The sequence below is a fragment of the Panulirus ornatus genome, chromosome 3, assembly GCF_036320965.1.
Source record: "Panulirus ornatus isolate Po-2019 chromosome 3, ASM3632096v1, whole genome shotgun sequence".
In the NCBI taxonomy this organism is placed as follows: Eukaryota; Metazoa; Arthropoda; class Malacostraca; order Decapoda; family Palinuridae; genus Panulirus; species Panulirus ornatus.
The window spans coordinates 16,521,913-16,543,457 of NC_092226.1; the positions used below are offsets into that span (position 1 = coordinate 16,521,913).

General features: G+C 39.5%; 1 protein-coding gene across 4 annotated transcripts in view; it reads left to right on the forward strand.

The window, feature by feature from the left end:
- Nucleotides 1-21,545, forward strand: part of LOC139760788 (zinc finger HIT domain-containing protein 2) — a 79,854-nt gene that overhangs the window by 17,252 nt on the left and 41,057 nt on the right. For 3 of the 4 annotated variants that reach the window (XR_011715408.1, XM_071684391.1, XM_071684408.1), the window contains exon 6: nt 527-704. Coding sequence is in view for 3 of the 4 variants with exons in the window: in XM_071684391.1 (XP_071540492.1) it covers nt 527-704 (178 nt within the window). In the remaining variant the exon portion in view is untranslated. Of the gene's footprint in view, nt 1-526; nt 705-13,549; nt 19,865-21,545 lie in introns of those variants that run through there. The other variant, XM_071684399.1, reaches the window with a different exon arrangement.

The window sequence follows — 21,545 nt, forward strand, 5'->3', positions numbered from 1 at the left end:
GGGCTTCCATGGTTCCATCCGCTGCCAGATCCACTCCCAGATATCTAAAACACTTCACTTCCTCCAGTTTTTCTCCATTCAAACTCACCTCCCAATTGAATTGACCCTCAACCCTACTGTACCTAATAACCTTGCTCCTATTCACATTTACTCTTTCTTCTTTCAAACACTTTACCAAACTCAGTCACCAGCTTCTGCAGTTTCTCACATGAATCAGCCACCAGCGCTGTATCATATCAAGTCCTGTTTATTATACACTAAAACCACATCTCTTATCCACAGCTAGGCCCCACAGACCTTTCTGAGTGTTGCATGTTCCCTCGTTCAGTCCCTTTAGAGAACATTGGCCCCTCTGTATTATATCACTCCATTTCATATATCCCATGCATGCCATACACCCTCCTGCATATTCAGGCCCTTGTCAATTTAGAGAGCAATACCTTCATAGTCCAGTTGTTGTTCAAGCATGGAATGAGATCCCTTGCAATTCAAAGGATATTGCCTGTATAATATTCACATATTTCAGCATCCTTGGCTTATGGAGAGTGAGGAGTTTGCCTGCACTGTGAGAAATGATGTGTGGAAGATTCTTCAAGGTCCAGAGGCTACCAATCATACTTTTTATGTCAGGGCAGCTCTCTCAGAAATTCACATGTTGTTAAGCACATCTAGGATCTCCCTCTCGAAGAAGAAAAAATCCCCAGGTAATGTATTATCAACAAAGTTTTTTATGATTTTTCTGTATTAGTGAAGTTGATTAACATTTTTTGTGAAGTTCCTCACCTACAGTCACATGTGAAATGTTTAGTTCTTATTTCATGTTTTCTTTACTTTCATCCACAGTTTCTTTCGTTTCTTTTTTTCATATATCATGATCTCCGCATATATTTTGATATCATTTCTCTTGCTTAGCTTCTTGGATGTTTATCCCATTGTATACTTCCATCATACCTTTGATTTCTTATGAAGGGTGAATATAGTTATCATTGTTGAATACTCTTCTGTTGCCATTCTTCTTTTTACTTTCTATTTTTTTATCATGATGTATTATGAGAATAAGGAAGATTAGTGGAGGATTATGTTGGTTGTATAGAGATATGAGATTGCTAATTAAGAAAACGGGAAATTTCAGCAGTATCTCATTGTGCAGTGCCAGTGGTGTGCTCCATGTCTTTAAACTCAGCACAAGTCTCCAAATATTGTTGTTTTTGCATTTCTCTATCTGCTCACTGTTTCTCCTTTTTTCTACCTCATCATGTTTCTCCTTTTTTCTACCTCATCATGTTTCTTTCATTTTATGTTTGCCCAGTTTGTAGAGTAATTGAGGATTGACTGTTCTTTTTACACATTTTGTTTCATAGTAAAATGAATCCTCATAGTGAAATGAATTCTCATAATTTTAGTCCAGGTAAGATGTAGGATTCTTCAGTTTTGAAGAGCTACTAAGATTTTTGAGAAAGATTGTTGCGACATTATATGAAGGTTCAACTTCTTTTGTTCCAGAAATAGTAAAGCATATGTGAGTGTGAAGAGCAAAAGTTTTGAGATGGGTGTAGGAGTGAGACCATATTGTGTGATATCTAAGCATTTCACTTTATATGTGGATGAGAGTGAAAATATGTAAACAGTTCAGAGATTGAGTTAGATACTTACTTCTTGGTGACTAACCTTTTTTTTAGGTGATAAAGTAATTTTAGTAGACAGTGCAAAGAAATTATTGGAGGTGGTGAATAAGTTGTGTATGGTGTGTAAAAGAAAGAGGTTGTAATCTGATCTTGGCAAGAGTATGATGATGGTGTTTGAAACCCTTCTTTTGCCATGTAGAATAGATGAAGGTAGGAGGCCAAAGTGCATGGGTAGGATGGTTAGTGAATTGTTGGAATAGGTTAAAGAAATTTAGGCGTTTGGCTTTAGTATTATTCATACAAAAAGGAGAAAAAAAAAGGAGAGCGTTGTCTGTGGAAGGAAGGTGATTAGGTGCTGAGGGAGGATTATGAAATGTAAAATTGAGAACCCAAATGCTATAAAGAAATGAGAGACAGCATATTTCTGCTAACCTTAATTTGTGGTTGTGAAAGATGTACATATAAGGTCTCAGACAGTTACAGGATTCAAGGTGCTGAGATGAGCAGCTTGAGTGGGTTTTGAATTGTCAATAGATTGGATAGAGTAAGTAATGGGGAAGTGTATAGGAGGTATGGGGTACTGAAAAAGATGTGGGGTGTGTTGGCATAAAGTGGACAAAGAGGGTGCATGTTGATGGACTGATACAAAACATACATAGGAAAGAGACACTTGGGAACAACAGATAACAAGAGACTTCATAGCTTATGGTGAGGTTATCCTCTTTATTACAATAATAATTTTGTAAGTTACTACTTTATTTAAGACAGAGACATTAAAGCAGAAGGCATTTTCCTACTCTTCTCCTTCTGTTACAAGAACCAGCAGAAAAGTAGCATGTGCCATATAATGTGTAGAAGGTATATGACCATGGGAGTATTTTACAAATATGTGAATGAGAAAGATATCTTACCCTGTTACTGAATTGGGATTCTCCAGAAGGAGGATTAGAGTTGATAAGAGAATGTTCTAAGTTAACAATGATTTTGAAACTTTTTTTTAACATGCTTATTTGACGATGATTGGTATCAGTGAAGTATTTGTCTAGCTATTATAGAATGGTATTGATAATGCCCATACTGACATCTAATTATGCTTTATTCCATTGTTCTACTGTTCTACAGGTGAAAAATAAAACCTTTACTCCTGTTAGTATTATGCCTCCTTCCTTTTGACTTCACACCATCATTTTTAGTCACTGAACCTCTATCTGATGTGAGAAAATTTCGGTGTGTTGCTAAATTATATAGTATTTTGAGTACTTCTGTAAGATCTCTTCTGAGTCTGTGCTTTTTTAGAGAAAACATGAGTAGATCTCAGACTGTTTTTTTTTGGTAGCCTCTTTTGTCAGTTTTGCTGTTAGATTTGTTGCTGTTCTATGTTTATGCTGTAGTTTTCTTTGTTTTTCATCAAGTTAGGTGATGAGAATTGAAATGTATTTCTTGTGAAGTCTGACTTGGATATTTTAAAGATTAAGTAGCGTATCATTCATTTTATAGTTCATATTTCTGGCTGTGAAACTTATCCTTTTGTTCCTGTTTTATGTACTCTTAGGCAGTGCTTTACAAATTTTGGGTTATTATTTATTATCACTCCAAGATGGCTCAAGAAGATAATCTGTTGATTGTTGATTGGAGGAAAAGGCATTTGGATTGAAGATTTTGGGTTATAGGAGAGCTCTTGGGAGTATGGTGAGGAAAAAGTAAAAAAAAAAGGAGAGGAGGAATGTAGTAGATCTTGGGGATCGATCCAAGGGCTTCATATTGTATTGTCTCTTTGTTCTTGTATTTCTAGTAATGATTTAATGAGCATTTTGTATTTGTTATTTCAATTTTCTTGCCAGAATGCATTACTTTGCATTCATCTACAGTGATGTCCATTTACCATGTCTCTGACTGCTCCACCAATATTTCTGAATTCTTTTGAATTTACCAGTTTGTTCCTTGTCCAGGTCATTGATATAGATAACATAAAGGATGGGTCCCTGGCCTGAGCATTGTTGAACTTCATTTGTCATATTGAGCTGGTTGGATGTTTCCCTTTTTTTTCTGTCAGTAAGCCAGTTTGCTGTCTACACACAAATTTGATTTTCTATGCTGTGGGCTTGATTTATGGAACAACCTCTTATGTAATACTCTGTTGAAAGCTGTTTGGCATTCGTTTAAGTATGTAACTATGCTGATCTTATGACTAACTGACTTCCTACAAAGAGGTGTTGCTCTCTTCTCATCCCCACACTGAATTCCTCTGTGCAAGGCATTTCAGTGTACGTAAAGATTGGCCTACTTTTATCCAGGATAAACATGATGGAGTAAAACCTTATTTCCCCTCCTAAATGGTCTGGATTAAGAAAGCAAAAACCTAACAGAGCTTTCAGATTGCCATAACCAAATGTATAACCCTAAAAGAGCTTTCTGATTGCCATAACCAAATGTATAACACAACTGACCTCTTTTTTTTTGTTAACCTCTGAACCATCTTTTTGTAGATTTGCTATTTCTCTCTCATTTAAGTCCTTTGATCACAATCATTGCTGTCATTTTCATGTGGATATACGCGGCTTTCCCTCTCCCTCCCCTCTTCCATGTGGCATCGTGAGAGGGCTTAGTTGACTTCCTTGTACAGTTTTTGTACTAACTTTCCCTAGGATCAGCACTGCTCCAGTGGCCAGGATAGGCTGCAGTTGTATCAGACATGCAATAGATGTCAACTTGGCTGGACTAGAGTCTTATGTCTCTGGTTCTACTTAAACTTTATCCTGTCAACTAAGGTTTGGTCACTCTTACCCTGATACTTGTCACACCCAGGACAGCACATTGGGCCATCAGACCTTTTTTTCTTATGAGTCTCATTCCGCACTCAAATCTGCTTATGATTATAAAGGAGCTGTTATTTGTAGAGTCAAACACACTTTATATAAAAGGTGCTGATTTTACTTCCTCTTTAATAAATTTTTCATATCCTTTGCCAGAAGTTTCTCCAGTAATTTCTGTAATTCAGCCTTTCTTCTTTCTAGAAGTTGATTAATTTTTAGTTAACTCTCCAACTGATAAAACTTTTCTTTCCAGCATCTTGTTTCATGTAATTACACTTTGCATGATTCTGCTTCTACTTCGGCCTCACTTTTTCCTCCTCCTCCCTTTCCATTCAAACCTACACTCTGAATATCCTGTCTCTTTCCATTGCAGAACCTAAGAACCTTTTCTTTATTCGCATTTACTTTCAACTCTTTCCCCATTCACATACTTTCCCAAACTCAAAAACCAGATTCTTCAGTTTCTCAGCAAAATTTGTCACCAGCACTGTGTCATCAGGACAGGGACCCCCAATCCTGACAGATTGCAAACCTGTCCCTCTCTCCAAAACCTTTGCATTCACCTCCCTCATTAACCCATCCATAAACAGATTAAACAGCCATGGTGACATCACACACCCCTGCCACAGACCTAACTTCACCTAGAACCACTCACTCTCCTGTCTTCCTACTTGTACACATGACGAGCTCTTGTTGATAAAAAGAACTCTTTATTGCTTCTATTCGCTTTGATTCCACAACAAAATTTTATGGCACCCTCCATAAAGCATCACTGTCAACCTTGTCATATGCTTTCTCTGGAAATATAAGTGCCACATACAAATCCTTCTGTTCCTCTAAGTGTTTCTTAACCATATTCTTCAAAGCAAACACCTGATTCATGCATCCTCTACCACATCTGAAACCTCATTGTTCTTCCTAAGTTTGATGCTTTCTGCATGACACCTCACTGTTGGTCACCACTCTCCCATGCTACTCACCTAGATGCTTTGTGTAAGCCATCATCTGAATCTACATACTCCAATACAACTTACCAGGCACACCCAGAAAACTTGTATCTCAGTAATTTGAACTTTCAAATCTATCCCCCTTACCTTTATGCATTGGTTATGTACAGGCATTCTGCCAGTTCTTGGGCATCTCCCATGAGCAGTACATGTATTGAAAATCGTAGCTTAGATGTCAACAACATTGTCACTCCCTTTCATAAGAAATTCATCTGCTCTCCCATCCACTCCAGCTGCTATGCTACACTCTAACTTATGCAGAGCTTTTACCACCTCTTGTCTTTAACAAAACCACTTGCCATGACTTTCTTACTTTTCATACCTCCAGCTCCAAAACACTCCACTTATACTACCTCATCATCTTGCACATACAACAGTCCTTCAGCATACCCACTCCATCTCCTTTTCATCTCATCTCTGCCTGGAACTACTTCCCCATTTGCTCCTTCACTAATACTTCTATTTGTTTTCCTGTTTTTCTCACACTTTTAACATCCTTTCACATTTTCTTGCTTTTCCTAAAGTTTGCTGACTCTAACTCACCCCAACACTCATTACCATCTTTCAGTCCTTGCACCTTGCCACTCTATATTGTACATCTCCCAATCACTTGCACTCCTTTCCTACCAGTAATGCCCAAACACCTCTCTTTTCTCCTTCACTAGTGCTAGCACAAGTTCCTCATCTTATCACTCAGTACCCATTTACACATGCCCATCTCACACCTGCATGCCACACACCTCTCTTTCACATGTTGTCACAATTTCTCAAGATACCTCTGCATTAGCCATCACCCTCTGCATCGCTGCACTCCCAAACAACTTACCAGGTATACTCAACAAATGTGTACCTATGTAATTCTAGCATTCACTTTTGTTCCCGTTGCCTTTATACAGCTTCATTATACAGGCATTCTGCCAGTTCTCAGATACCTAACCATGAGCCATATGCACTTAGAAAATCTTGACTTACCTATCAGTAACAGTATAACCCTTTTTCTTGAAAAGTTCAACTGCAGTACCATCCACTGCCACTGCTTTGCCACACTATCTTATGAAAGGATTTCATCACCTCTCTTCTTTTCACCAAACAGTTTATATGACTTCGCTTACCTCCACATCCAAAATACCCCTTATCTTCCCCCCTGTCAACATGCAACAGTCCTTCAAAAAACTCACTCCATATCTTCTTGACTTCATCTCTGCCTGTTACCACTCGGTTATTGACCAGCACTGAGGGGAGATTTGAACAACAGGGTTGGCTGTGGTCCAATTGACTAGCTAAGAATGTGTTCCCATATTGGCCTATGTGTGATTCATGGTTAGCAACACAAACCACTACAGTACAGATGCCCATGCTTTTATCATTTAATTTAATTGAAGAAAGGTTTCTGGAGAGTTAATTTTCAGTGCATTTTCTATAACCTTATTTGAAAATGTGTTTTATATTCTCAAGCTTTGACATTTACCCTTTTTATACTGCCTGATTGTAAATGCTGTTTGTGGCTTACTTTGGTAGCCTGGGAGAGATGTCATCAGGACCATTTTAAGTAACTGGACTGATGCTGACAGTGTCTTTCTTAGAATATTGAAGGAAGCAAGGGAATAAGTAGCATTTATGATCACCAAAGTATTTAGTTCATTACAACAAGAGGAGAAAGTGCTAACTGACTGGAAGGTTCTAGTGTAACACCAGTTTTCAGAAGAGAAGACAGAAAATGATTTCAGATTACTATTCTATAATGGTCTTCCTCTGAGTTATGCTAAAATGCTTGGAATAGTAATCAGAGATGAAGTGAGTATTTCTCGATCATGAAATAACTGATCATCAGGATACAAAGAAATAGGGTGATGGTAATATTGATGGTATCCTGGAGGGGGAAAGTGAGGTGTAATTTGGGGAGGGGACCCAAGAAGATATGTTTTAGCAGCCAGGAGACATGTTTTCTGTGGTCACCCTGTACAGAGAGTTCCGAGATGATCAAGAATAAGAGATATAGATAGATAGATAAATGAACAAATAAATAATTTGGTAGTGGATTGATAAGTTGAACCTTGATCTTATACACATTTACTTTCAACTTTCTCCTTTCACACACTTTTCCAAAACCAGTCACCAACTTCTACAGTTTCTCACTTGAATCAGCCGCTAGTGCTGTATCACTGGTTAACAACAATTGACCTACTTCCCAGGCCCTCTCACCCATGATTTGAATGGAGAAAAATTGGGGGAAGTGTATGGGGGTTTATGTGTGGATGGGCAATTCTTCGTCTGTTTCCTGGCGCGACCTCGCTGATGCTGGTAACAGCGATCATGTATAATGAATATGAATATAGATAAGTTGATGGGAAAATGAGTAGATTAAAAGAGAGATAGGTGGCTAGATTGTCTCCTGCATTAAGCATCTCTGAACACTATGTGATTTTCAAATTTTGTGTCAGTACTAGTTACCTTTTCTTCCTTAGTATTCAGGAGGGTTATTACTTATTATGTAAGACATCCAGTTGATTAGTGAAGGTGCTCTGGTTTACTCAGGGAGTCATCCTTAGACATTTACATTATGATCACCTGAAAGTAGACGATGTTAGCAAGTGAATTCACAGTAGCCCTCATGTAGGAGCCTTTCACTCCTTTCTCATTGCAACCTACCTTCACTGGTAGACAATATATGAACCAACTGGTAGCCATTTTCATTCTGTTATCCCATTTAGTCAGCTAAAGACTGTCTCTTATCCTGCAAGAAACTAGTAAGCATTTTATTGGAGCAATGTCTATTTGACTCTGTCATTTCCCTTGTTTTCAGAAGTCTCACACTACATTTTTTCCTCAGGCATTTAATATCCAACACATTCATTTTCTTCCTATGTTTTATATTCAAGGCCCAAAACTTGCTTCCATGAAATAGTGTTTGGACTACTGTGCCTGCAAACATTCTCATTTGGGCAATCATGGGCACTGACCTTTCTTCCCACACACTTTTTAATGTTTGCAAGATCTTACCTCCTTTTCTAACCTGGCTCTCTTCAGCCTCTATTGTGGCATCACTGCCGAAACCATTCCTAGGTACCTCAAGTTCTCCACTTCCTCCAGATCCTCCTTATTTAAACTCACATTCAAGCAGTCTTATCTTGCCCCACAGTTTTATTCATAGTAACTTTCACATTTCTTTACGTGCTTTTTCACAGTCCATCATCAGCCTTTAGAGTCTGCCACCAGAAATATGTCATCCACGAACAGCCACCACTTTCCTTGCCTTGCCTACCTTCCTACCTGCAGGTGCACTCCTTGTTTGAAGACCCTCACATTTAATTCCTTTACCACTCTGTTTATTGATAGATTGAATAGTGATGGCAACACACACTCCCTTTTATGCAGACACCTTATGTTTGCCATGAGTCCCTAGTCACTCCCTCCAACACATACACATGCTCTGCTCTCCCTGTAGAAATTCCCACTACCATTAGTAACTTCCTATTTACCTCATATATCCATTGCCTCTTCCTTAAGGCTTCTCTGTCAACTCTGTTATACACTTCCAGATATGTAGATGCTGCATACAAATCTCTTTCTCTCTCCAAGTACTTTTCACACTCATTTTTCGAAGCAAACATTTAGTTCACTCATCCTCCACCTCTCCTGAAACAATATTGCCCCTCCCTAGTCAGTTATCCTGTGCCACCACCCTCTTAATCACCCCTTGAACCATAACAGGTAAACTCAACAAACTTACACCTCTTTGATTTGAGTCATGGTACCGAGTGTATTTTGATTTAGAGGGTTGACCTGTACATGGTGAAATGCTTCATGGATGTGGTAAGGTTGAGTGAAGAGACATTGATGTAGAGAGTCTTTGTCTGAAGCAGAGGGAGCAAGGGGGTATGAAAGGGTATGAAAGGATAAGTAAAGGAGATTGAACTTCAGGAGGGCAAGAGGCATGCAGTGCATAATTGAGAGTGATGCGGGTATATGGGGGAAGAACCATGGAGTTGTGTGCAAGGGTTGGTTGTGGTTGATAGGCTCTAGTTTCAGTATATTATACTTTACAGATAGAGCTAGGATGTGTGCCACTGAATCTTTTGTTCTTCTGCTCTGATGCCATCTTTTGAGGGCAGGAAAGGGGATTAGTTATCAATGAAACTGAAAATTTTCGTTTTTACCCTTTGTGCCATTTTTGTGAATTAAGTGGATTGATATTGGCAGTTTCCAGGTCACAGGATGTGCTGTTTGATAAGTAGGCTGGAATGCGCAGAGTTCTGTCAGGAAAGAGGTATCTGTCAGGCACCAAAATGTCCTGTAACCTGGTGTCAGCCTTCATTTTTTTAAAGCTAACATTCATTATGATGCAATTCACATTAGTCATGGTGAGATGCATTAGCTATTCAGGAAATTGACATAGTAATTATTGGCCCCTTTCACCCCATAGTGAATAATGCCCTACCAGTCTTGCCTGGCTGTAGTCAAGAACCTGCATTTTTAAGGTTCTGATTCCAAGGGATAACTGGATAGACAATCAAGTTCATTGAGCCAGTAAAACATTCCTGGTATTATGTACTTACCCATCCTCCTAATTTCTCTGGTGAGAAATTATTGTAAATGAAATGTTTGAGGACAGTATGTGGTGTTAAGTGGTTTGATCGATTGAATAATGAAAGGGTAAGAGAGATGTGTGGTAATAAAAAGAGTATGGTTGAGAGAGCAGAAGAGGGTGTGTTGAAATGGTTGGGACATATGGAGAGAATGAGTGAGGAAAGGTTTACAAAAATGATAAATGTGTCAGAAGTGGAGGGAACAAGGAGATGCGGTAGACCAAATTGGAGATAGAAGGATGGAGTGAAAAAGATTTTTAGCGATTTGGGCCTGAGCATGTAGGAGGATGAAAGGTGTGCAAGGAATAAAGTGAATTTGAAAGATGTGTTATACTGGGGTCAATGTAACATCAGTGGACTGAACCAGGACATGAAAAATGTCCGAGATAAACCATAGAAAGGTTTGTGAGCCTGGATGTGGAGAGGGAGATGTGGTTTCAGTGTATTACACATAGCTCGTGTATGGATGTGAACGGATGTGGCTTTTCTTCCTCTGTTTCCTGGCAATAACCCAATGATGCAGGAGGTGACATTGCTGTTTCCTATGGGTCAGGGTAGCCCTGGGAATGGATGAAGGCTAGCCCACATGAATATATACATCTGGGGCCTGAATGTGGATAGGGAGGTGTGGTTTCGATGCATTACACATGACAGCTAGAGACTTAGTGTTATTGAATGTGGCCTTTTTTTGTCTGTTTTCCTGGTGCTACTTCACTGAAGCAGGGGGAGCGATGCTGTTTCCTGTGCTGCAGGGTAGTGCCAGGAATGGATAGAGGCAAGCAAATATGAATATGCACAAGTGTACATATGAATATGTCTGTTTATGTGTATGTATATGTATGTATATGTGTATTTGTTGATATGTATATGTATGTATATGTGGATGTGTGGGCATTTATGTACTTATTTGTGTATATGAGTGGATGAGCCATTTCTTTGTGTGTTTCATGGTGCTACCTTACTGATGAGGGAAACAGCAATCAGGTGAAACAAAATAGGAAGAGAGGAAAGTGATTAGTTCCCAGTGAATGTTGGTTTGCAGCAGGGGTGTGTGAAGTCTCCATGGTTGTTTAATTTGTTTATGGATGGGGTTGTTAGGGAGGTGAATGCAAGTTTTGGAAAGAGGGGCAAGCATGCAGTCTGTTGTCGATGAGAGGCCTCGGGAAGTGAGTCACTTGTTGTTCGCTGATGATACAGCGCTGGTGGCTGATTCAGGTGAGAAACTGCAGAAGCTGGTGACTGAGTTTGGTAAAGTGTGCAAAAGAAGAAAGCTGAGAGTAAATGTGAATAAGAGCAACGTTATTAGATTCAGTAGGGTTGAGGGGCAAGTCACTTGGGAGGTAAGTTTGAATGGAGAAAAGCTGGAGGAAGTGAAGTGTTTTAGGTATCTGGAAGTGGATTTAGCAGCAGATGGAACAATGGAAACAGAAATGAGTCACAGGGTGGGGGAGGGAGCGAAGGTCCTGGGAGCGTTGAAGAACGTGTGGAAGGCGAGAACGTTATCTTGGAGATCAAAAGTGGGTATGTGTGAAGGAATGATGGTTCCAACAATGTTATATGGTTTTCAGGCATGGGCTATAGATAGGGTTGTGTGGAGGAGGGTGGATGTGTTGAAAATGAAATGTTTGAGGACAGTATGTGGTGTGAGGTGGTTTGATTGAGTAAGTAATGAAAGGATAAGAGATGTGTGGTAATAAAAAGAGTGTGGTTGAGAGAGCAGAAGAGGGCATATTGAAATGGTTTGGTCACATGGAGAGAATGAGTGAGGAAAGATTGACAAAGAGGATATATGTGTCAGAGGTGGAGGGAACGAGAAGTGGGAGACCAAATTGGAGGTAGAAGGATAGAGTGAAAAAGATTTTGAGCCATTGGAGCCTGAACATACAGGAGGGTGAAAGGCGTACAAGGAATAGAGTGAATTGGAACAATGTGGTATACCGGGGTCGACTGTTGTTAATGGATTGAACAAGGGCATGTGAAGCATCTAGGGTAAATCATGGAAAGTTTTGTGGGGCCTGGATGTGGAAAGGGAGCTGTGGTTTTGGTGCATTACACATGACAGCTAGAGACTGAGTGTGAACGAATGTGGCCTTTGTTGTCTTTTCCTTGTGCTACCTCGTGCTAGTTTTGTAGGACCTGGATGTGGAAAGGGAGCTGTGGTTATGGTGCATTACACATGACGGCTAGAGACTGAGTGTGAACGAATGTGTGCTTTGTTGTCTTTTCCTAGCACTACCTCGCGCATATGAGGGGGGGAGGGGGTGCCATTTCATGTTTGGCGGCGGGAATGGATGAAGGCGTTGAAATGTATAGGTATGTATATATGTGTTTGTGGGTGTTTATGTATATACGTGTGTATGTGGGTGGGTTGGGCCATTCTTTCGTCTGTTTCCTTGCGCTACCTTGCTAACGCGGGAGACAGTGACAAGTATAATAGAATAATAGAATGAAATATATTCATATTTATTTGTTATACATAATCGCTGTTTCCCATGTCAGCAAGGTATCGCCAGAAAACAGACGAAGAATGGCCCATCCACTCATATACATGTTTATGTATATAAACGCCCCTATACGCACATTAACATATCAACATACATATACATTTACATATTCATACTTGCTTGCCTTCATCCATTCCTGTCACTACCCTGCCCCACAGGAAACAGCTTTGCTGCCTCCCACTTCAGCGAGGTAGTGCCATGAAAACAGAAAAAATGGCCACATGCATTCTCACACAGTCTCTAGCTGTCATGTGTAATGCACCGAAACCACAGGTCCCTATCCACATCCAGGCCTCACAGACCTTTCCATGGTTTACCCCAGACACTTCACATGCATATATGTGTATATTGTGTGAGAGAGTGAACGGATCTTTCTTCATCTGTTTCCTGGCACTACCTTGCTAACACAGGAAATGGTGATCAGGTATAGTAGTTAAATAAATAATATTTATAGTGTTTTATTGTCCATGGAAATATATGTCATGAAGTAGTGCAATTCACTACTGCCTGAACTTTTTTCATACTTATGTTATATTGTGTCTTTACTGTATGAGGTATGTTTGATAACCCAGCAGCTTGTCCATGGAATGTACATGTGATTGCATATGCTTTTATACCATTTATCTCTCACTCTGTAAGGATAGAATTTTTTTTCATACAACTTGAAAAACATGAGTCATACTGGCTTAGACAGAAGCTTATGATGAGGGGGTAAAAGGTAAAGGGAAATGGAAATATGATTAAAGGGTAAGAAAAAGACATGAAAGAGTAAGAGGGAGAAATAGAATATAAGTGAAAAGATCAAAAGTGGTCTTTGAAAGATTGTGTGGAAGTTGAGTATGTTTTACAGTCGAATCTAGTAGAGGTGAAGTGTGAATGTTACCAGAACATCATCAGTCTAAAGCTTAGAAGAACCATAAACATTTTCAAAATTTTGTCTTTGTGATGCTTGCTATTCCAGTATAAGCTACTTCCTAAAATGGTCCTTTACTCATCTTTTCATTTCAACATTAGGAAGAAGAAAAGGATTATTTTCTTCACCATTTACTGATGGAAATGACCACATAGAGCTGAAGATAACAACACTTCCAACTGTCAAGCTGGCCTTAAAAAAAGTGGAATTCTTACTATCATTTATAAAGGAATACTCTGAAACACTCAAAAGTATTTAACATGCTCAACATCTATTGATGAACTACTTTAGTTTCCTAAAGTACAGAAAGGTGAAGTCAGATTAGTTTCATAGATTTTTTTCATTCATGTTAGCCATTTCCCTTGTCAGCGAGGTAGTATTAGGAACAGAAAAAAAAAGGCTTCACACACACACGTTTTCTCACACTTATTTGTTGTTTCCCACGTTTTAGAAAGGACATACTCCCAGGTGTAGGGAAGAAAGAATGCTACCTTTCTGTTCACTACATGTCTTAGAAAGCAGCTAAAGGGGGTGGTAGCTTGGGGCTGGAATCCCCCTTCTTGTAATTCATTATCTAAAAGGAGGAACAGAAGAAGGACCCAAGCAGGGAATGCTCATCCTCCTCGAAGGCGCAGACTGGGGTGTCTCAATGTTTGTGGATGTAACCAGTATGAGCAGAGAGGAAAGATAAGTAATATGTTTGAGGAAAGAAACCTGGGTCTGTGAGTGAAATAAAGCTCATGGTTAAAGAGGAGGAATGTTTTAGAAATGTCTTTGGAAAAAAGCTAGGGGTTGGTGAGAGGACAAGAGCTAAGGAAGGAGTAGCACTAATCTTGAAGCAGTTGTGGGAGTTTGTATTAGGGTCTTAGGAAGTAAATTCTAGATTGAGATGGGTAAAAATGAAAGTGGATGCTGAAAGAAGGAGGATTATTAATGCTAATGTACCTGGCCATGAGAAAAAGATCATGAGAGGCAAGTATGTTGGGAGCAGCTGATTGAGTGTGTCAGTAGTTTTGATGTAAGAGACCGGATATTAGTAATTGATGATTAAAATGCAAAAGTGAGTAATGTGGTAGTTGAGGGTATAACTCTGGGGAGTATAGAGTATTCAGTGTTATGAATGGAAATGGTGAACAGCTTGTGGAGTCGTGTGCTGAAAAAGGACTGGTGATCGGGAATACCTGGTTTAAGAAATGAAGGATATACACAAGTATACACGGGTTAGATGGAGAGATGGTCACTGGGCGTTATCAGATTACATTTTGATTTACAGGTGTATAAGAGAGAAACTTTTGAATGTAAATGTGTTGAGAGGGGCTGCTGGTGGAACATCTGGTCCCTATCTTGTGGAGGCGAGGGTCATGATTTGTAGAGGTTTTCGGAAAAGAAAGTGTTGTTAAGAAGAGAGTGGTAAGAGTAAGTGAGCTTGGAAAAGAGACATGTATGAAGAAATACCAGGAGAGATTGAGTGTAGAATGGCAGAAGGTGAGAATATATGATGCAAGAGGAGTGAGTGAGAAAATGGGAGGTATTTAGGGAAGTAGTGCTGGCATGGGCAAAGATGTGTATGGTATGTGAAAGATGGGAGCTAAGCAGATTAGAAAGGGTACTGAGTGGTGGGATGAAGTAAAGTTTGTATTGAAAGAGAAAAGAGAGGCATTTGGGCATTATTTACAGGGAAGGAGTGTAAATTGTTCAGGAACGTATAATAAAAAGTGACATGGATTTGTATGTGGCATTTATGGATCTGGAATAAGCATATAATAAGGTTTATAGAGAAAGTCTTCAGAATATACAGTGGGCAAGGAAGCTGCTAGAAGTAGTGAGAAATTTTTACCAAGAGTGTAAGGCATGTGTATGAGTGGGAAGAAAGAAGAGTGAATGGTTCCAAGTGAAAGTTAATCTATGGTAGGGATGTGTGATGTCACATTGGTTGTTCAATTTGTTTATGGATGGGCTTGGGAAGTGAGTCAATTGTTGTTTGTTGATGGTACAGCACTTGTGGCAGATTTGAGAAACTGCAAAAGCTCATGAATGAGTTTGGATGAATGCATGAAAGGACAAAGTTGAGAATAAACGTGAATTAAAGCAGAGTTGAGGGATTGGTTAGTTGGGGTGTGAGTTTGAATGGAGAAAAATTGGAGAAGTGAAGTGTTTTACATACCTTGAAGTGACATAGCAGCAAATGGAACCATGGAAACAGAAGTGAGTCATAGGTGGGGGAGGGGGTGAAGGTTGTGGGAGCACTGAAGAATCTGTGGAAAGAGAGGTCATCTGGGAGAGCAAAATTCGGTATGTATGAAGGAATAGGAGTGACAACAATATTGTATGGATGCAAGGCATGGGCTATAGATAAGGCTGTGTGGAGGAGGAGTGATGAATTGAAAATGAAATGTTCGAGGACAATACGTGGTGTTAGGTTTGATTAAGTAATGAAAGGATAAGAGAGATGTGTGATGATATAAAGTGTGGTTGAGAGAGTTGAAAAGAGTGTTCTGAAATAGTTAGGACATACAGTTAGAATGTGTGAGGAGAAAGTTGACAAAGAGGATATATGTATTAGAAGTGAAGGGAACAAGAGAATGGGGGGACCAATTTGGAGATGGAAGGATGGAATGAAAAATATTTTGAGTGATTGGGACTTGAACATGCAGGATGGTGAAAGGTGTGCATGGGATAGAGTGGATTTTAATGGTGTAATTATACTGGGGTTGACCTGTTGTCACTGGACTGAACCAGGGCATATGAAACATCCAGGGCAAACCATAGAAAGGTCTCTGGAGCTTGATTGTGGATAGGACACTGTGGTTTTGGTGCATTACACCTGACAGCTAAAGAATGGATGTGAGCTGATGCAGCCTTTCTTTGTCTGTTCCTGGCGCTGCCTTGCTAATGCAGGTAACAGCATTCAGGTATGAAGATGAAACACAAGTATATGTGGGTGAGTAGGGAAGATGGTTAGCAGGCATTATTGGACTACATACTAATTGATAGGCATGCAAAGTAGAGACTCTTGGATGTGAATTTTCTCATAGGGGCAGCTGGTAGTATGTCTGACCATTACTTGGTGGAGGTGAAGTTGAAGTTTTGTAGAGGTTTTTGGAAGATAGTTAAAGATATGAGTGAGAAGAGGGTTGTGAAAGTGAGTTGGAAGAGAAGACTTGTGTTAAGAAATATCTTGAGAAGTTTTGTCCAGAATGGCAAAAGGTGAGAGTAAGTAAAGCTTGGGGAGTGAGTGAGGAATAGGAGGCATTTAGGGAAGTATTGCTAGCACGTGTGGCATACAGGTGATGGGAGATGGGCAGGTGAGAAAGGGTAGTGAATGGTGGGATAACAAAGTAAGATTGTTAGTGGAGGAGAGAAGAGAGGTGTATCCCATACAACTTACCAGGTACACTCAACAAGCTTATACCTCCGCTGTCAGAACACTCACCTTCGTCCCACCGCCTTTATACAGTGGCACTATACGTGCATTTCACCAATCCTCAGGCACCACACCATGATCCTTACATGCCTTGAAAATCCTGACTAACCTGTCAACAACACGGTCAACCCCTTTCTTGAGAAATTCAACTGCAATACCGTCCACTCCAGCTCCCTTGCCACATTTTATTTTATGCAAGGCTTTTTCCACCTCTTCTCTTTTCATTAAACCATGTTCCATGACTCTCCCACTTTGCATTTCTCATGACCCAAACACCATATATCTGCCACCCTTTCATCAAACACATTAAAAAATCCTTCAAAATACTCACTCTGTCTCCTCCTCGTGTCCTTACTAACTGTTACCACTACCCTATTTCCCCTCTTCACTGATGTTCCCATTTGTTCTCTCGTTTTACTCACTCTATTAACTTCCTTCCAGAACATCATATTCTCTCTGAAGTTTACTAATACAAGCTCACCCCTTCTTAGTGGAGGCAAGGGTGAAAGTTAGCAGATGATTTAGAGAAAGAGGAAATGATATTGGTGAGAAGAGGGTAGTGAAAATGAATGAGCTTCAAAAAGATGAATGTGTGAGGAGAGATTGGATGAAGAATGGCAGGTGAAAGTAAACAAAACAAGGTGGTAGTGGAGGAATAGGAGGTGTGTAGGGAAGCATTTCTTACAAATGTGGATGAAATGTATGGCATGTGGAAGTTAGCATGTGCATGTTTGAGAATGGGTGGTATGTGTGGGGATGAGGAAGTTCAGTTGTTAGTGAAAGAGAAAGGAGAGGTGTATGGATGGTACCTGTCCTCAAACATTTCATTTCCAACACAATCACCTTTTTTCGAACTGTTTGATCTAGGACCTATCACTCACATCCATACATCTCTGTTGAAACTACTATTTTGTCAAACATACCCATCTTTGTTCTCACAGTTAGTGGCTTCTCTTTTGACATTCCTTAATGTGCCCTGTACCTTAGCCCCTTAACCTTCCCTATGGCTCACTTTACCTACCATAGCTCCATTCACTGCCATATCCACTCCCAGGTATAAAAAAAAGTATCCAGGCTCTCTCCATTCTAACTCTTACTTCAACTAACTTGTCTCTCACAACTAAACATAATAACTTGGTTTTACTCACATTTACTCTCAACATTCTAATTTCATGAGACCAAAAGGAAGACCAAGAAGGAATTAGAAGAATGGACTGAAAAAACCTTTAAAGTGACTGGGTCTGAATGCTTAGATGGGTGAGAGGCACATGAAAGATAGAGAAATTTGAGTATAAGGGGGATGATGTGCTGTCAGTAGGCTAAACCACGGTATATGAAGCAGTAAGGGGAAACCATGGAATGGTCTGTGGGACTTGGCTGTGGATATTAGGCTCTGGTTACTGTGCTTCTTACATGACAAGTATATAGTGGATGTAATTAAATGAGGTCATTGTTTCTTGTGTTCCTGGCACTACCCGGTAAAGTTGGGAAATGGCAAATAAGTGTGAAAAAATGTACACATATAATGTGTGTGTGTTTTGTATGTGTATGTATTCAGTGTCATTTTTAAGTTTTTCCTTTTGTATTGTTTAGCAAACGTCCAGTTGTCTAGCCCCTTTTGAACTTTTTTGGAATTTTACCAGGTTGAAAAAGGTGTCCTACAGATGGAAGAAAATGAGTAAGATGTGAAATTATTAAAGAAATTATTGTGGGCTATTTAAACAACCAAAGCCATTGAACTCCTGCATGTCATAGACATTTAATTCTTGGCGTGCTACATCCTATTTAAACCCAGCATGTAACCAATGACCCTAGTGTGGCTTTCTCCAGTCTGACTTTGCTTCGCTGTCCTTGTTCACTGAGTCTTCCTAAAGTATTAGATACAAGAGCACTGTTCATGGCCTACTGATGTGTCAAGATGTGACACTTGGCTATTATCTTTGACCAAGCCCAACAAAATCTGGTCTATTTGCACTGTGGAGAGGTAGGTAAGACTGTCAGAAGCACATGTCGTCTTCCCACTTTGGTGATCTATGGATATCCGAGGCTTAAAGATTTTTTTGCTCGCTGGATTGAGTTGTATATGATAAATGATATTTATACATACCTCCAGTGAGTAAGGGAACCATTAGTATCTTTGTATACAAGTAGAAAAATAAAGAACATGTGTCATTTGTTCTTGGTGATCCTGCATGTCATACACTGTTAGTACTAGAGGGGTTAGAATAGGCAAGATCCTCTTAGACAAAATGTTTAATGGGCATTAGAATCCTCTGTTGTGATCACTAGCACTGAACTGCTATTATCAGTAACAGTGCTAGCTGTATATAAAAACTAGCAAGGTGAGCAGCATATGGTCATAGGTTCTAAGTCATATCCTTGCAGCATACAGTCATAAGTTCTAAGTCATATCCTTGCAGCGTATTGTTCTCCATCCTTACCTCATGTTCATGTACTTAGACATTTTTGTGTAACTAAAAGGATGATAGTTTATGATAATATTAGATGAGCTCTGGTAATTATATGATTTTATCAGTTATCTTGTAAGTGCAGAGGTAACATGTGAATCTGTGTTCCAAAATATATATTTTGGATTTAGTAGTATGTTAAAGAATAAATCACTTAAAAGGCATCAAAAACATTTTGAAAAGATACTCTTTTTGGGTTGTCAGTCAGTTTTCCCACTCACACATTAATGTTTATAGTAAACCTCAATAGACCATTCTTTTCTTTTAATTCTTTATCTTTCTGTGAATTCACAACGCTCTCAGTTCGCAATTACCAAGACTGCTATTACATTCTTCACTGTTTTTAGCAACTACTTATGTGGACTTTAAGTACTATGTATATCTAGTTATTTAAAAGTGTGAGGAATATCAGATTGTAATTCATAAAGTTTGGAAGTGTTTTGTTTGGATGCAATCCTTTTAACTGTGATACTAGTAAATGTAAGTGGATTCATGTACAAGAAATAAAGCCTATGCATATTTTATTTCTTTTGTTTTTTCATCATTTTTCCCCAAGCTTAGTGTCAAACATCACTTTTGATTAGCAAGAAAAGATGTATAATATTGAAATAATCAGCAAATATATTGTGTTAGTAGGTTATATTTATGGGAGGATGATAATGGAAGAGTAATAGGTTGATGGTTTAAGAAAAAATAAGATATTTTTATCTATTATTTTGAATATCTTCCATGCTTCAGAGAGGTTAGCATGATTGAAATTGTTCTCAAACAGTTCAGCTTCTAACTATCCTTGTAAATGGAGGCTATTTGCTTGTTTAGGATGAACAAATCTTTATTAGTTATAAGAATTTATTAACCCATTTTCTGAATGTGGGGCATATATGTTGTTAGTTCTCAAATCAGCCTTCTCAACCTCAGGCAGAATATTTTTTTTCATGCATATTCACCATTTGGTCATTGTTATTGTTGTGAGATCCTATGAAATGATACAAGATACTACACTCAAAAACTCTGTAGTCATATATGTTTTTGACTTTTTTCTTACTTCATCAATGTTTTCCGCAATTGCGAGGTGTGCTAAGAACAGACAAAGAGAGGCCTCATCTGCTCACATCCATTCTCTAGCTGGCATATGTAATGCACTGAAACCACAGTTCCCTATCTACAACCAAGCCCCATGGACCTTTCCATGGCTTACCCGAGATGCTTCACATGCCTTGGTCCAGTCCACTGACAGCATGTCGACCCCAGCATATCACATCCTTCCAGTTCACTGTGTCCTTTGCACCCCTTTCACCCCCCTGCCTATCTAGCCCTTGATCACTCAAAATCATTTTCACTCCATCCTTTTGTTCTTGTTCTCTCCACTTCTGACACATATATCCTCTTTGTCAACCTTTTGTCACTCATTTTCTCCATATGTCCAAACCATTTCAGCACACCCCCTGCAGCTCTCTCCACTCATGATTCCAGTTCAGAGGTGGTGTTTGTGTTTATTCCAACATCAACACACCTAATGCCTGCCTCAAGGAGCGTGAGTCCCCAAACTTTGATGTCCCTCAAGGTCTGTTTCCCAACTACCACACTTTTCCTGTTTCACCTATTACTCTCCTAATTCTAAAAATTTTATATCTCTCTTCGACTATGTAAGCTCCTGCCATGAGAATGTGGCATCCTCTCACCCACAAGTGGAGATCCTCTACCTCAGGGATTTCAACATTCACCACAGGGAAAGGTTGAATTCCTCTCATACAGATGGTGGAGGGATTGAAGCCTGTATGTTCTCCATCCTCAATGATGTAAAGCAAATTTTCTCCCACTGTACCTGTATGCCTGACTGCTGTAACCACTCTCCTAATATTGTGGATATGTTTTTCACCTCTAGTCCATCCTGGTGTAAGTACAAGCCCCTTCTGAGCATAGATATTGGTACCTCAACAAAGCTGACAGGTATAACTTTTCAGACCCCTTCACTGCCTACAGGCTACATTCTCCACCTTCTCTCTAAGACCCATGCATTTACCTCCTTCATCACCCCATCCATTAAACAAATTAAACAGCCATGGTGACATCACACACCCTAGCTGCAGACTTACCTTCTGGAACCAGTCACTCTCCTCTCTTCCTACACATGCCTCATACTCTAGAGTCTAGACACAAACTTTTAACTGCTTCTAACAGATCTTCCACAAGGCATCCCTGTCA